This window comes from Cynocephalus volans, chromosome 9 (assembly GCF_027409185.1).
Source record: "Cynocephalus volans isolate mCynVol1 chromosome 9, mCynVol1.pri, whole genome shotgun sequence".
Taxonomy (NCBI): domain Eukaryota; kingdom Metazoa; phylum Chordata; class Mammalia; order Dermoptera; family Cynocephalidae; genus Cynocephalus; species Cynocephalus volans.
The window spans coordinates 295868-308908 of NC_084468.1; the positions used below are offsets into that span (position 1 = coordinate 295868).

General features: G+C 45.4%; 1 protein-coding gene across 2 annotated transcripts in view; it reads left to right on the forward strand.

Annotated features, from left to right (window-relative positions):
* The window catches only part of PIGG (phosphatidylinositol glycan anchor biosynthesis class G (EMM blood group)), a 50074-nt gene that overhangs the window by 20776 nt on the left and 16257 nt on the right, over nucleotides 1-13041 (forward strand). For both annotated transcript variants that reach the window (XM_063107993.1, XM_063107994.1), the window contains exons 6-10: nucleotides 1174-1386; nucleotides 5183-5400; nucleotides 5864-6145; nucleotides 8138-8592; nucleotides 9526-9717. In XM_063107993.1, the coding sequence (XP_062964063.1) occupies nucleotides 1174-1386; nucleotides 5183-5400; nucleotides 5864-6145; nucleotides 8138-8592; nucleotides 9526-9717 (1360 nt within the window). The remainder of the gene's footprint in view (nucleotides 1-1173; nucleotides 1387-5182; nucleotides 5401-5863; nucleotides 6146-8137; nucleotides 8593-9525; nucleotides 9718-13041) is intronic.

Genomic DNA, 13041 nt, shown 5'->3' on the forward strand with positions numbered 1-13041 from the left:
TTCTTCCTCTCAAGCTTAGAATCCTGGTTGTCACAGCCCCAGATAGGATAGGATATCACATAATGACTCTTGCTTCATCCCTCAGTAGACACACAACAGCCTCAGAATAACGATGCCAGCATTACAGTGCAGTGCCAAAAGCAGTTTAAGGTGGGTTTGTTTTGGTGTTTTGTTTTTTCAGCTCAGAACACTTAAGTAAATTCTTGAAGAAAGATGTACTGGAAGAAAACAACATTGGAGTGGGAAGTTTTTTCTAATCATAACCCAAAAGCCATCATTAGAGGGTTGGTCAAGAAACGATTAATAAATTTGACCAAATTAAAAAGAAAAATTTTGTACAACAGAAATTCACCACAAAGTACAATCTCCACAGACTCCCCCTTGAGTATCTGAGAGATTCATATGGAATACCTCCTGGTGTCCCCTTGTCACCCTGCAGAACTGCACTGTAGCTTCTGTGGTGTGGGGCTGGTTCTCTTTACAGTTGAGAAAACTCCCACTAAGTTGAGTTTCTCATTCAAGGTCGTACTGGATGGTGGCAGAGCAGTGGCTTGAGCACAGTGTCCTGACACCACAGTCATACTCCTTGCAAGAAGGTAGTAGGATGGCCAGCCACTGTTGGGGTTGAAGAGCTTTGGTTGAAAGGCAGGTGTCTGGCTTGTCCAAGTTGATTGTAGCATCTGGCCAAGCTGAACACAGCTTCCTTCTGCTTTCCCTAGTAGAAGCACCTTCTACCGCTCAGAAGGCACTGAGAGGTTAAGGTTCCTCCATCAGAGTGTGTGAATGCACAGAGAGCAGAGCATGGGATGTTCTGAATCCATAAGGGCAGGGCCACCAGAGATCCCACACTCTCAGGGCTGGCTATCAAACATCCCTCAGCATCTGCTGAACTACTTGCTGCCTTCATGTCCACCCCATGCCCTGTAACCCACACCGTATTGTGTTAGTCTCTTTCTCAGTGTGTTGCAAGGTACTTTAGGGAAGAGTGTGTCCTCAGTGTAGAATGGTCATTCAGTAAACCTATCAACACAAAAAGCAGTGGGGTGATTTCTGTATGAATCTACATGGAATGGTTTCAAGAGATGGGTAATTTGACTTCCATTAGTTGTAGGAGGTCAGATTCAAAAATGACTGCCATCCCCCACTCTCCTTAAAACATTTGCTTTTTTCTAGGTGACCTCCGACATCCAAAGCACGTCCAACAGACTGACTTGGCTGCAACACTAGCAATAGGACTTGGTTTGCCGATTCCAAAAGACAGTGTAGGGAGTCTTTTATTCCCAGTTGTAGAAGGAAAACCAATGAGAGAACAGTTGAGATTTTTACAGTTAAATACAGTGCAGCTTAGCAAATTGTTGCAAGAGAACGTACCATCGTATGAAAAAGGTAAGTTTCTGACTTATATTTAGACTGTATGTTTTCATTGAGCCTAGTGTTTTCCTATTGTATTTTTGTGGTGTGCAGTTTGTCACAGGAATATTTTGTCATCACCACTTGATGATGCAGATTGTGTTCTTGCTTTCTTAGAACCTTGACTGTCACCATTAGCAACACCCAGAGATGTAATTATCTAAATGAAGTTCTTTTATAAATTTATTCATTCAATACATATTTACCAAGTTCTTGATATGAACCAGTAACTGCTGAAAGCTCTGGAGATAAAGCACTGAGCAGAGCAACGGATCTGCCCTCATGGAACTTCCCAGAGGGAGGAGAGAAAAAGTACAGGGGTAGATGCTAGGTGGTCATGAGAACCTTGGGACAAGAATGAACAGGAAAGCGAAGGGACTGCAGGTGGGTGGGGGCCATCAGGCAGGCCTGGCCTTTGAGCTAATGTCTGGGAGGGAGCAGCAGACACGGGGTCCAGCAGTGGGGCTGTGCCTGCCCATTCAGGGAATGACGAGGGGTGAGAGAGAGGCTAGGGGAGGACAGAAGGAGATGACATCAGGGAGGTGTGAGGGGCTTTCACTTGCATTCTGAGTAAGTGGGGAGGTGCTGCAGGGTTTTATGCAGAGCCTGCAATCTTCAGCTTCATTTTCAGAGGCTCTCTCAGGGACATGTAGGGGAGACCAGTACTTTGAAGTAGGCAGCTGCAGTACTTTGGTGAGAGTTAGAGTGAGGGAGCATGCAATGGCGGTGGAGTCCAGGAGAAGTGGTTGCATTCTGGATGTATTTTGAGAGTAGTGCTCATACAGTTTGCTGGTGCACTGGGATTTAAGGAAGGAGCAGCTCAGAGGTATAAGGAATGACTCCAGGGTTTTCAGCTGAACAGTGGAAGGACAGAATGACCATTCACTGAGGTGGGTAGAATGCAGGAGGAGTAAGTTGGTAAGGCAGGGTGCTCATGGGGTGGGGGGACGGTGTCCAGGAAGCCTGTAAAGAAAGAATTCAAGAGGGAGGGAGTGAGCAGCTGCATCAAATGCTGGTAAGATAAAATGAGGAACTGAGAATTGACCGTTGGATCTGGCACTGTGGGGTTATTAGTGACTTTGTCAGGAGCAGCCCACGTGGGGCATTGGGAGAAAGCCTGGTGTGGGTGCCAGTGAGGAGCTGGGGTCGACAGATGCAGCAGCTCTGATGGGAGTAGGAACGTGGACCGTTGGCTGAGGTGGGTGTGGGGCCAAGAGAAGAGGATGTCTTTGTGTTTATTGTTCAGCTGGGAGATGCCAGGGGATGTTTACATGCTGGTAGGTATGATCCAGTAGAGGAGAGTGCACCTCCCAGGGACCATGTTTTCAAATTGTTTGCTCTGACACATCCAGGTAAATCAAAGAATAACATGTTTACACTGGGACTCCTTGGAGGGTCTAGAGGTCAGTCCCTATTTTGAGGCAGCATGTAATACGATGTTGGCCGGTTTTGCTACTTGAAGTAGTGAGATATTCTCCAGTAGAGTAAACACCTGTAAGTTTGCACTGAGATGTAAACTGCCCTCCTTGAGTCACTTGTGGTGGACGAACCTTGCCAGCTGGGGAATGGTTGGAAACCAGGTGGAATTGGTAGCAGAACTTAGAAAGTCTGTGAGATGGCCCAGGTGAGGGACTTTGTTAAAGCTGAGGCCTGGCTACAGTGCACATTTCAGTTAAGACCAGGGACAGCTGTTACTTTTACTTATTTTTTTCAAAAATGACTTAGCTTGGTAGCTTTTGCATATTTGTTGTTAAAGTTAATGTGTCCTAACAAGCAATAAACACACCAGCAAAAAAACAAAGAAACAATGGCAGGGTTGTTTGCCTATTTCAGAAGTAGCAGGATAGGGAGAACTTGAGAACTGTGATGGATGTGAGAGGAAATGAGCCTGTTAAATGAACTTAGGACAGTCCGTGGGATAAGAATACATTCGAGGGTTCTCACTCTCTTAGGAGGCCCATTCTCTACACTGTCAGTGATCATGTTTCCTGAAACAAAATTGGGAAAATGTTCTGACATTGAAATACATTTTAGAACCCACAAAAAGTCCTACAAGGCCCTTCCATGGTGTCCAGCCAATTCTCATACAACTCATCTACCTGACTTTCTTTCAGTTCAGTGGAACCAACTTTTTCTCACCCCAGGACCTTTGCACATGCTGTTCTCATAACTGAATGCTCTTTCTCAGTTTTCCACCTGGTTAATTCCTGGGCATCCTTTATATTTCAGCTTCAATGACAGACCTTCCTTGTCTCCTGCCCCCTGCTCTCACTCTAAAATTGGTTCCTCCCAATAACCCAAAGTCTCTCATTATACCCTCTACTTTCCCCGCATAGCATTTTTCACAATTTGTAATTATGTGTGTGTGCACCTGCTGGGTCCAGGCCTGAGGAGGCAGGACCATATCTGTTTGCTTGGTGTTGTCTTTTTTGCCCTGGCACAGCACCTGGCAAGTAGTACAGTGCTCAGTAAATGTTCATTTGGATGCATGCACATGTACACGCCCCATGTCTCTGTAACACCAGGTAGGGATGTAGCAGTTCAAGGAGCCAGCCCCAGAGCCAGCCTGAGTTTAGTTGCCGGCTGTCACCCACTAGCTCTGTGGCCTGGTGAGTGATTCGCCGTCTGTGTCTCAGTCACCTCCCCTGGAGAACAGGTATGACACTCAGCCTGCCTCACAGGATTGTTAAAGAGTTGAAGTGGTGAGCTGTTCAGAGTGGTGACAGCAGTGGTGCTTAATGCAGGTCACTTAGCGCCAGGAACAATGGGGTGGGCTGGTAAGTTTGGGCTCAGCTCAGGGACATGTGCTCAGGGCCCTGGACCTCAGCAGCTGGAATGCCTACGATGGTTCTATCATTGCTGCAGTGAAGAAAGGCCTGGGGCATGCTCACAGCATCCTGGTGCAGACCTGTCAGTGGGGCAAGGCCACTGGAAGGCACAGCTGAGGCCACCCTGGGAATGGCTCTGCTAGAGTCGGAAGCACATATTAAATACCAGGGAGTCTTGGAAAGGAAGTTCTTGGTTTGCAGACCAGTCTAGTCACAAGAGAGTGTGGTCCAGGCAGAGACTCACAGGCCAGCCAGCTCTGGAAAGGAAAGACATCGGCCCCCAACTTTGAGCAGCAGGTCACTGTCATCTAGAGCCAGCATCAGTAAGCAGGGCATTTCACGTTAGTGACATACTCACCATCATGAGCAGGAAGGGGCTGGGAAACTACCCGGCCTTTTCAAAGAAGGGAACCCAGCTGAAAGAATGGGTAATATCAGTGTTAGGGAGGAAAGGCCAACCTGCGCTGGGGAAGTGGGCATGTGTACAGGGTCAGGCTGCTGCCCGCCTAGTCCCCACAGATCTGTAAAGCCTGTTAACATAATGCATTTCAGGACTGTTTTTATATTGCACACTGAAGAGGAAGAGAAGAGTGGAAAGAGATAAAGAGAGAAGGGGAAGGAGGAAGTAAGGCCAGACAGGGAAGTAGAGAAAGAGACTGGGCAGCGCAGTGGGCAGACGCTGTTATCCATGCTGTGTGTGCTAGGACCAAGGGCCCTGACAGTGCTGGGGGCTTTTACAGTTTTACTGAAGGTGTTGCTGACCCCCTTCCTCTTCTCCCCTCCTGCCTCAAAGGAGTAGTTCATCCTTATTAGGTATCAGTTCTAAAAAATGAAGGCTGTTCCAATTGCCATGAACAGCTGAATACCTTGAAGTTATGTGTATGATGGATGTGTGTGTGTGTGTGTATATGCATGCGTATATAACTTTTTTGTCTTCTCGATAGATCCTGGATATGAGCAGTTTAAAATGTCAGAACGGTTGCATGGGAACTGGATTAAACTGTACTTGCAGGAAAATCATTCAGAAGTCCTTTTCAATCTGGGAACCAAGGTTCTCAGGCAGTACCTGGATGCTCTGAAGACCCTGAGTCTGTCCCTGAGCACACAAGTGGCCCAGTACGACCTCTACTCCATGCTTGTGGGGACTGTCGTGGTTTTGGAGGTACAGATACTCACAAGAGTCATGGCTAAGGTGTTAAATTGATTTGATAACTCAGCCAAAATATAGCAGTTTAAAATATGTATACAAGGGGTAAAAAGTTCATGGAACGATTCGTGTTATCTTTTAGTTCTATTTTTCTGTGAACCTTTTGAAGTACCCTCGTATAGTTGTTGCAGAAAATGGAAAAATATTTTCTAGTTTAACTCTTCCATTGAGTGGCCTGATTTGTGACAATACACAAAGTATTGTCAAGTGTCAAGTGGCTTCGCCCAGCATTGCAGCAGGTGATAAAAACATCAGACCCCGCATTTTTGGCAGTTAATTAGAAATAGTCTTTTATTGGATTTTCTTTTCTGTTTTCACTGTTTGAGCACATGACACAAGTTTGGGAGGCAGGTGTATATTTGAATAGGTTTCTGCAAGCCCAGCAGTCAAGGACACTGTTGTTACTTTTCTATTCCAGGTTCTCACCCTGCTGCTACTCAGCATCCCACAGGCACTGTGCAGAAAGGCTGAGCTGGAGGTTCCACTGTCATCCCCTGTGTTTTCTCTGCTCTTTTATTTGGTGTTTCTGGTTTCTTTGGCCATTCATGTTATCGTGTGCACCTCAGCCGAGAGCTCCTGCTATTTCTGCAGCCTCTCATGGCTGGCAGCAGGTGGAATGATGTTGTTGATTTCTGCGCTGCTGTGTGCGATTGTTTCTGCCGCTACCAGGATGTTCGTCAGTGGAGATCTCCTGAGTAAGGTACAACTGGTTGTTGGGAATATGACTTCGTCTTCTTGTATAAGCTGGTTTTTGTTATTTCAGCCAGTCTTTTATTCATCAGACATTGGTTGAACACTTGGTGTGTGCCAGGCATGTTGCTGGTGATACTCTAAAAGGAGCACATGCTGTGAGGGGGATGGTGGGGAAGTATTTTGAGTAGCCTTATCCCAGGCCTCTGGAGTTTGGACTAAAGATGTTTGGGTCTGTGTGTCAGGTCATATGCTTTAATTGGTGGGAAAGACAGGGTTCCTGTGACTGTGACAGGAGAGATTGTAAAGAGCTGCTGGTCACAAAGGAACAGGAACCCAGGCGATGGAGAGTGTGTGCACCAGACTGTCTCCCAGAAGAGACATTTGAGCTGCAACCAAGCAAAGAACAGTTGAGAGGAGAAATAGTCAATTAATTAGACACTCAGGAGGATCAGGAGGTCCCTGTGTTATTAGTCCATTTCTATCGCCTGTAGTGGAAATACCCAAAACTGGGTAATTTGTAAAGAAACAATATTTATTGCTTAAGTTTCAGAGACTGGGAGTTCCAAAGTCCAGAGAGCACACCTGGTGAGGGCCTTGTTCTTGGTGGTGGTGACTGTACACAGTGAGGCAGGGTGTCACCTGGCAGGAATGGCAGGAGCAGAGAGAGCCTGACCTCCTCACGGGCTCTCCTTTTATCAGCACCACACTCTCCCGAGTGAGCCACGGGCTCGGGCTCTCCTTTTAAAGCCATCAGAACCACCCATGACACTATCAATGGATCAGTCCATTCACAGGGGCACAGTCCTCAAAATCTAATCACCTCCCAAAGCTCCCATCTTTCAATTATCTTATAGGATTTTCCACCCTGTTAACACTGTCACTGTGGGGATTAAGTTTCTAACCTGAGCTTTGGGGGATGAACACATCCAAACTACATCAGTCCCTCTGCTCACCCTACCGTCTCAGGAATCTGTCCTGCCACGTGAAGTGCAGTTGTCTTTTCATAGCTGACATTTTCCATAGGAGTTGTTAAGAGTCTTTGTCCCCTGACACCTTCATTCATTACTTGGTGGTGGTGGTGGGTGGTGTGGAATGGGTGGACAGTTGCAGTCAGGCCCACAGTGCCCACTATCAAGAGACCCAGTGCAGTGACTCCGGGACACACTGGAACGTCACCCTGTGCAGCTTCCCATCTGCCTGCCCCGTCAGGACAATCAGAGGCCCTTTCCTGTATGTCTGAGGTGCTCCCTGTGTCATCATCAGGCTTGACTTCATCCACATCTGCACCCCCAGGGCCAGTCTGGGCTCATGGTGTCTCCCTCTGTGCTGTACCGAGCTGCACAGCACACATGGTTATCAAAGAGTACATGACAGTATTAGAGTCCTCATCTTTCATTTTAAATGTTATAAGTTAATGTATTTAAGGGATAGTGCTTGATGCCAATTTTGTCATTTCAACAGAATTCACCCTTTTATTGGAAACTGGATTTCTAGAAAGTTCATGGAGAAATTAGATGTCTGGTTTGGTGGAATGTGTCATCGGGGTTCTTTGGTTTCAAGCAGCAGAACTGGCTGTAGCTGACTGAAGACCCAGGCTTCACAAGGACATGGAAGGGGGTGCGTGGAGGGTCAGCGCCAGAAGCTGCCAGGCGAGCTTTTGGGGTTCCAGCACTACCCAGAGGGTTCTAGCCATTTTCAGCTTCTTTGCCAGTCAGCCTGGGACTTGCAGTCCAGGGCAGGGACAGCTGATGACCACACTGTCCTTGCCCCCTGGTTGGGGCGAGTTGTCTTGACTCCCCCAGTCTGTGTCCCAGGAGGAAGGGTCATCCCACTGAAGTAGAGGGGGCTGATCCAGGTTAGGGAAGCAGGTGCTGCGCATGGGGAACACAGGTGTCTGTCATGGGGGATGATTTGTTGTAAGCAAGGACTTTAAGTACATGCAGCAGGATGTGTATAGTTTTCAGATTATTCCTTTCAAAATACATTTTCCTTTTTACAGAATCCAGATCCTTCCAACTCAAGGTGGTCAGAGTTAGACCTTCTTATTTTGTTAGGGACGGTAGGCCACGTCTTGAGTCTGGGTGCCAGCAGCTTCGTGGAGGAGGAGCACCAGACCTGGTACTTCCTTGTTAACACCCTGTGTCTAGTCCTGAGTCAAGAAATCTACAGAAACTACTTTCTGCAAGATGACTGTGAGCCTCAGTGTTGCTTCCACATTGGGCAAGGTCTTGACAGCGCGATCCCAGCGTTGCAAGACAGGACAGGCTGCAAGGCGTCCAGGCACAACAAAGAATGTGAGAGCCCCTCTCCCCGTGAAGTGCTGAGAGGCCGGGACAAGTGGATGGTGCTGGCAAGTCCGTGGCTGATACTGACCTGCTGCCGGCTGCTGCGGTCGCTAAACCAGACAGGCGTGCAGTGGGCCCACCGGCCTGACCTTGGCCACTGGCTTACCAGGTGAGAGCATGAGCTGTGGCCAAGGCTGGACCTTCCACAGCTGATTGGTCACATGCCAAGCTCTTCTTTTTCTGAATTTAAACCTATTTTTCTTTTAAGAATAGGATAGTATTTGAGATCTGAAGTAACAGGAAAAGGTACCATAACTCATGAATCGGTATTGAAAGGTGAATTTATTTTGAGGCTACCCTGATAGGTTTTATTTATTAGTGCTCAGTCACTGTAGTTGTTCACGATTGAAAACCTGTGTGTTTTAAAATGTTCAGGCTCACTGGTGGTTTCTTCCCAACTGCCACTGCCCTGCTCCAGGCCCCCACCCTCACTCAGTGGCTCCCTGACTGCCAGACTCCACTGCCAGTGCTCCCTGGGGCAGCTGTGGAGCAAGGGCTGGGTGGGACAGGGCTGGGAAGGCATAAGTGTGGCTGTGGTGAATAAAACAAGGAAGCCCAGCCTTCTCAGTGCCCCCAGGTGGCAGGCTGGTGGGCAGGACCAGGCTGAGGCTCTGGGCTCTTCTCTCAGGCAACCTCTGCACCATCTCCTCACCCAGGAGTGGGGGACAGCAGATCCTGCAAGGGGCTGGGAGGGTCAAGTGAGTTCATCTGTGTTAATGAGCAAACAGGACAGGGCCAGTCAGAGACAGGTATGCAGGTATCTGTGTGCTGGCAGATACAAGGTCCCAGAAGAGGACATCAGTGGAACAAGAGGATGGTTGCTGCTGATTTGTGAATGAAAAGTGGGATTTTAGGTTGACAGTCTTTTATTCGTTGCATTTTAAGACCTTTGTTTGAATTTAAATAACCATTTTCTTTCTTTTTTTACCCTTTTTTTTCAGTCAGTTATTTTTAATACTGTTCTTTGAAAGCCACTGGTGTAGATTCATAGCATCACTGGCCCAATTTGGTAGTAATTTTGGCATTTTCCATCTTGTTTCAGCTCTGATCACAAAGCTGAGCTCTCTGTCTTGGCTGCCCTTTCCCTCCTTGTGATTTTCGTGTTGATTCAGAGAGGGTGCTCCCCCGTGTCCAAGGTGGCCTTGGCGCTTGGGCTGCTGGGCATCTATTGCTACAGGGCGGCCATTGGAAATGTGCTGTCCTTGTGGCAGCAGGACAACAAAGACATTTCAAAGTAAGTTCACTGGTAGACACGACGATTTGCTTGTGGTTCTGTTTTAATAGTTTATGTACTGAAAAATGTGTCCCAATCTTTTAGAACACTGGAATTTGTTTTTGTGAATTGTAATTTCATCAATAGCTACTAGAGCCTTAACTAAGAAAGCCTCAGTCATTTTGTTAGCCCTTTTTTTTTTTTTTTTTTTTTTAAGGAGAGAGGCAAATAACTTGGAAGTCAGGTCACAGAAATTTATTTTTTAAGTTAACAAATAAAACCTCCAGAGTATATCATGGGACAAACAGATGAGGTGTGGATTGGTGTCTATGTTAATGGCAACACGTAGCAGCCAGGACTATTTTGCTCAGCTCGGGAGTGACTAGAGTAATGAGGATGATGATTATGAGGGGGTGCTTCCTAGCAGCTGGGAGACAAAGCACGCTGGCAAGTAAAACTGTCCCCATAATTTTCAGCGAGCTCCTGCAAGGGGCCAGAGTGCACGTAGATTGAGTGCATGAGCACTGACTGGGAGGGCTCCCTCTTGAATACCATTTCTTGTGTGCAAAGCAGCTGCTCTCCTGTTTTTAATGGTGAGATGGTGCTGAAACAGGCTCCCTCCTTCTGGAGGGCAGTTTGTAAAATATGGCCAACCTTTCCGACAAGACTTGTCTCAAAAATACAGAGGTAGCCTGGGTTTGGGATACAGACATGCTTACTGAAGCATCATTTACAATTGCAAAAAGTACAAAACAGGGTAATTGTCCAACAACAGTAGGGGCATCCTCTCAATTATAGGAAAGCTCTAGAATGGACTCCTGCAGCGTCACGTGGTGTGCTTCATAGAAGACTGGAAGATGTTGTGGAACAATAGGCTGTAAAACTGTAGCAACTTATCAAGTGTGTACGTTTCTTCATGTTTATATGAAAGACTAAGTACGTTAAATATGGGTTGAGATTATGTTTAGGACAGGGATTTCCTTTTTACTCATTTTTGTATCTTACAGATTTCTAGAGTTAGCAAGTATTGCTTTTCTTTTTTGCCAATGGAAGTCAGCTTTTATTAAGGAATATTGATGACCTGCGGAGAGATGCTGGGCTAACCCATCTCTCCTTTAAACCTGAAAGAGAATGGCCAGGCGAAAACCATCTCAAAGACTCAGATTTACTGTGGAGTTCTTTTTTTTTGAGGGGGGGGGGCGGTATTTATTTATTTTATTGGTTATAAATATTCATGAGATACAAAGCTGATCGTCACCCCTCGTGCCCAAGATGTGAAGGCCAGATCCATACCAGCAGCATGCCCATTACCACACATTGTGTTTGTACTCCATGTCCCCCACCCAATTATTCCCAACCCCCCTCCCCCTCCCCCTTTCCTCCCCACTCCGCTTTGTATCCCAAGGTATGTTCTCTCCCTCTGCAAGTCCAACACACCACTGTGGAATTTCTTTCCTTCCTTCTTTTCTCTTGGCTCCCGCATATGAGTGAGCACATGCGGTATTTATCCCTCTGTGCTTTGCTTATTTCACTCAACATAAGTTTCTCCAGGTTCATCCATGTTCTTGCAAATGGAAGAATTTCATTCTTTTTTATGGCAGAGTAGTATTCCATGGTGTTTATATACCACAGTTTCCTTATCCAATCATCCATTGATGGACATTTAGGTTGGTTCCATATCTTGGCTGTTGTAAACAGAGCTGCGGTGAACATGGAAGTGCAGGTATCCCTTCGACATGATGATTTCCATTCCTCTGGGTATATACCCAGAAGTGGGATTGCTGGATCATATGGAAGCTCTATCTGTAGTTGTTTGAGAAACCTCCATATTGTTTTCCATAGTGGTTGTACTAATTTACAGTCCCACCAGCAGTGCAGGAGCGTTCCCTTCTCTCAACACCCTCGCCAGCATTTGTTATTCACTGTCTTTTTGATTATAGCCGGTCTAACTGGGGTGAGATGTTATCTCAATGTAGATTTAATTTGCATTTCCCTGATGACTAGTGATGTTGAGCATTTTTCCATGTACCTGTTGTCCATTTGTATGTCTTCCTTTGAAAAATGTCTATTCAGCTCCTTTGCCCATTTTTTAATTGGGTTATTTGTTTTTTTACTGTGTAATTTTGAGTTCCTTGTATATTATGGATATTAATCCCTTGTTGGATGCATAGTTAGCAAAACTTTTCTCCCACTCTGTAGGTTGTCATTTCACTCTCTTGGTTGTTTCCTTTGCTGTGCAGAAGCTTTTTAGTTTGATGTAGTCCCATTTGTTTATTTTTTCTTTTGCTGCTTGTGCTTTTGGTCTCATGTTCATAAAGTCTGTGCCCAGACCTAATTCCTGAAGTGTTTTACCTATATTTTCCCTTAGTTATTTTACAGTTTCAGGTCTCATACTTAAGTCTTTAATCCATTTTGAGTTGATTTTAGTATATGGTGAGAGGTGCATATCTAGTTTCATTCTTCTGCATATGGATATCCAATTTTCTCCCAGCACCACTTGTTGAAGAGGCAGTCTTTTCCCTAATGTAGATTTTTGTTGGCTTTGTCCAATATCAGATGGCTGTAAGCCTGAGGGGTGATTTCTGGGTTCTCAATTCTGCTCCACTGGTCTGAATGTCTTTTTAAATACCAGTACCATGCTGTTTTGGTTACAATCGTTTTGTAGTATAATTTGAAGTCAGGTAGTATTATGCCTCCAGCTTTATTTATTTTGCTCAGGATTGCTTTGGCAATTCAGGGTCTTTTGTTGTTCCATATGAAAGTTAAGATTGTCTTTTCATTTCTGTGAAGAATTTCATTGGTATTTTGATGGGAATTGCATTGAATCTGTAGATCACTTTGGGTAATATAGACATTTTCACAATGTTAATTCTTCCAATCCAAAAGGATGGAATATCTTTCCATCTTTTTGCATCTTCTTTAATTTCTTTCAGGTAGTGGTTTGTAGTTCTCATTGTAGAGATCTTTCAACTCCTTTAAATTGATCCCTAGGTATTTTATTATTTTTGTGACAATTGTAAATTGGCTTACTTTCTTTATTTCTCTTTCTATTAGTTCATTATTTGAGTATATAAATGTGACTGATTTGGGGACAATTATTTTGTATCCTGCAGTGTTGCTGAAGTTATTAACCAGCTCTAGGAGTTTTTTGATAGAGTCTTTAGGTTTTTCTATATATAGTATCATGTCGTCTGCAAATAGAGACAGTTTGACTTCATCTTTTCCAATCTGGATTTTCTTTTATTTCTTTCTCTTGCCTGATTGCTCTGGCTAGTACTTCCACCACTATGTTAAATAGAAGTGGTGAGAGTGGGCATCCTTGTCTTGTTCCTGTTGTTAAGGGAA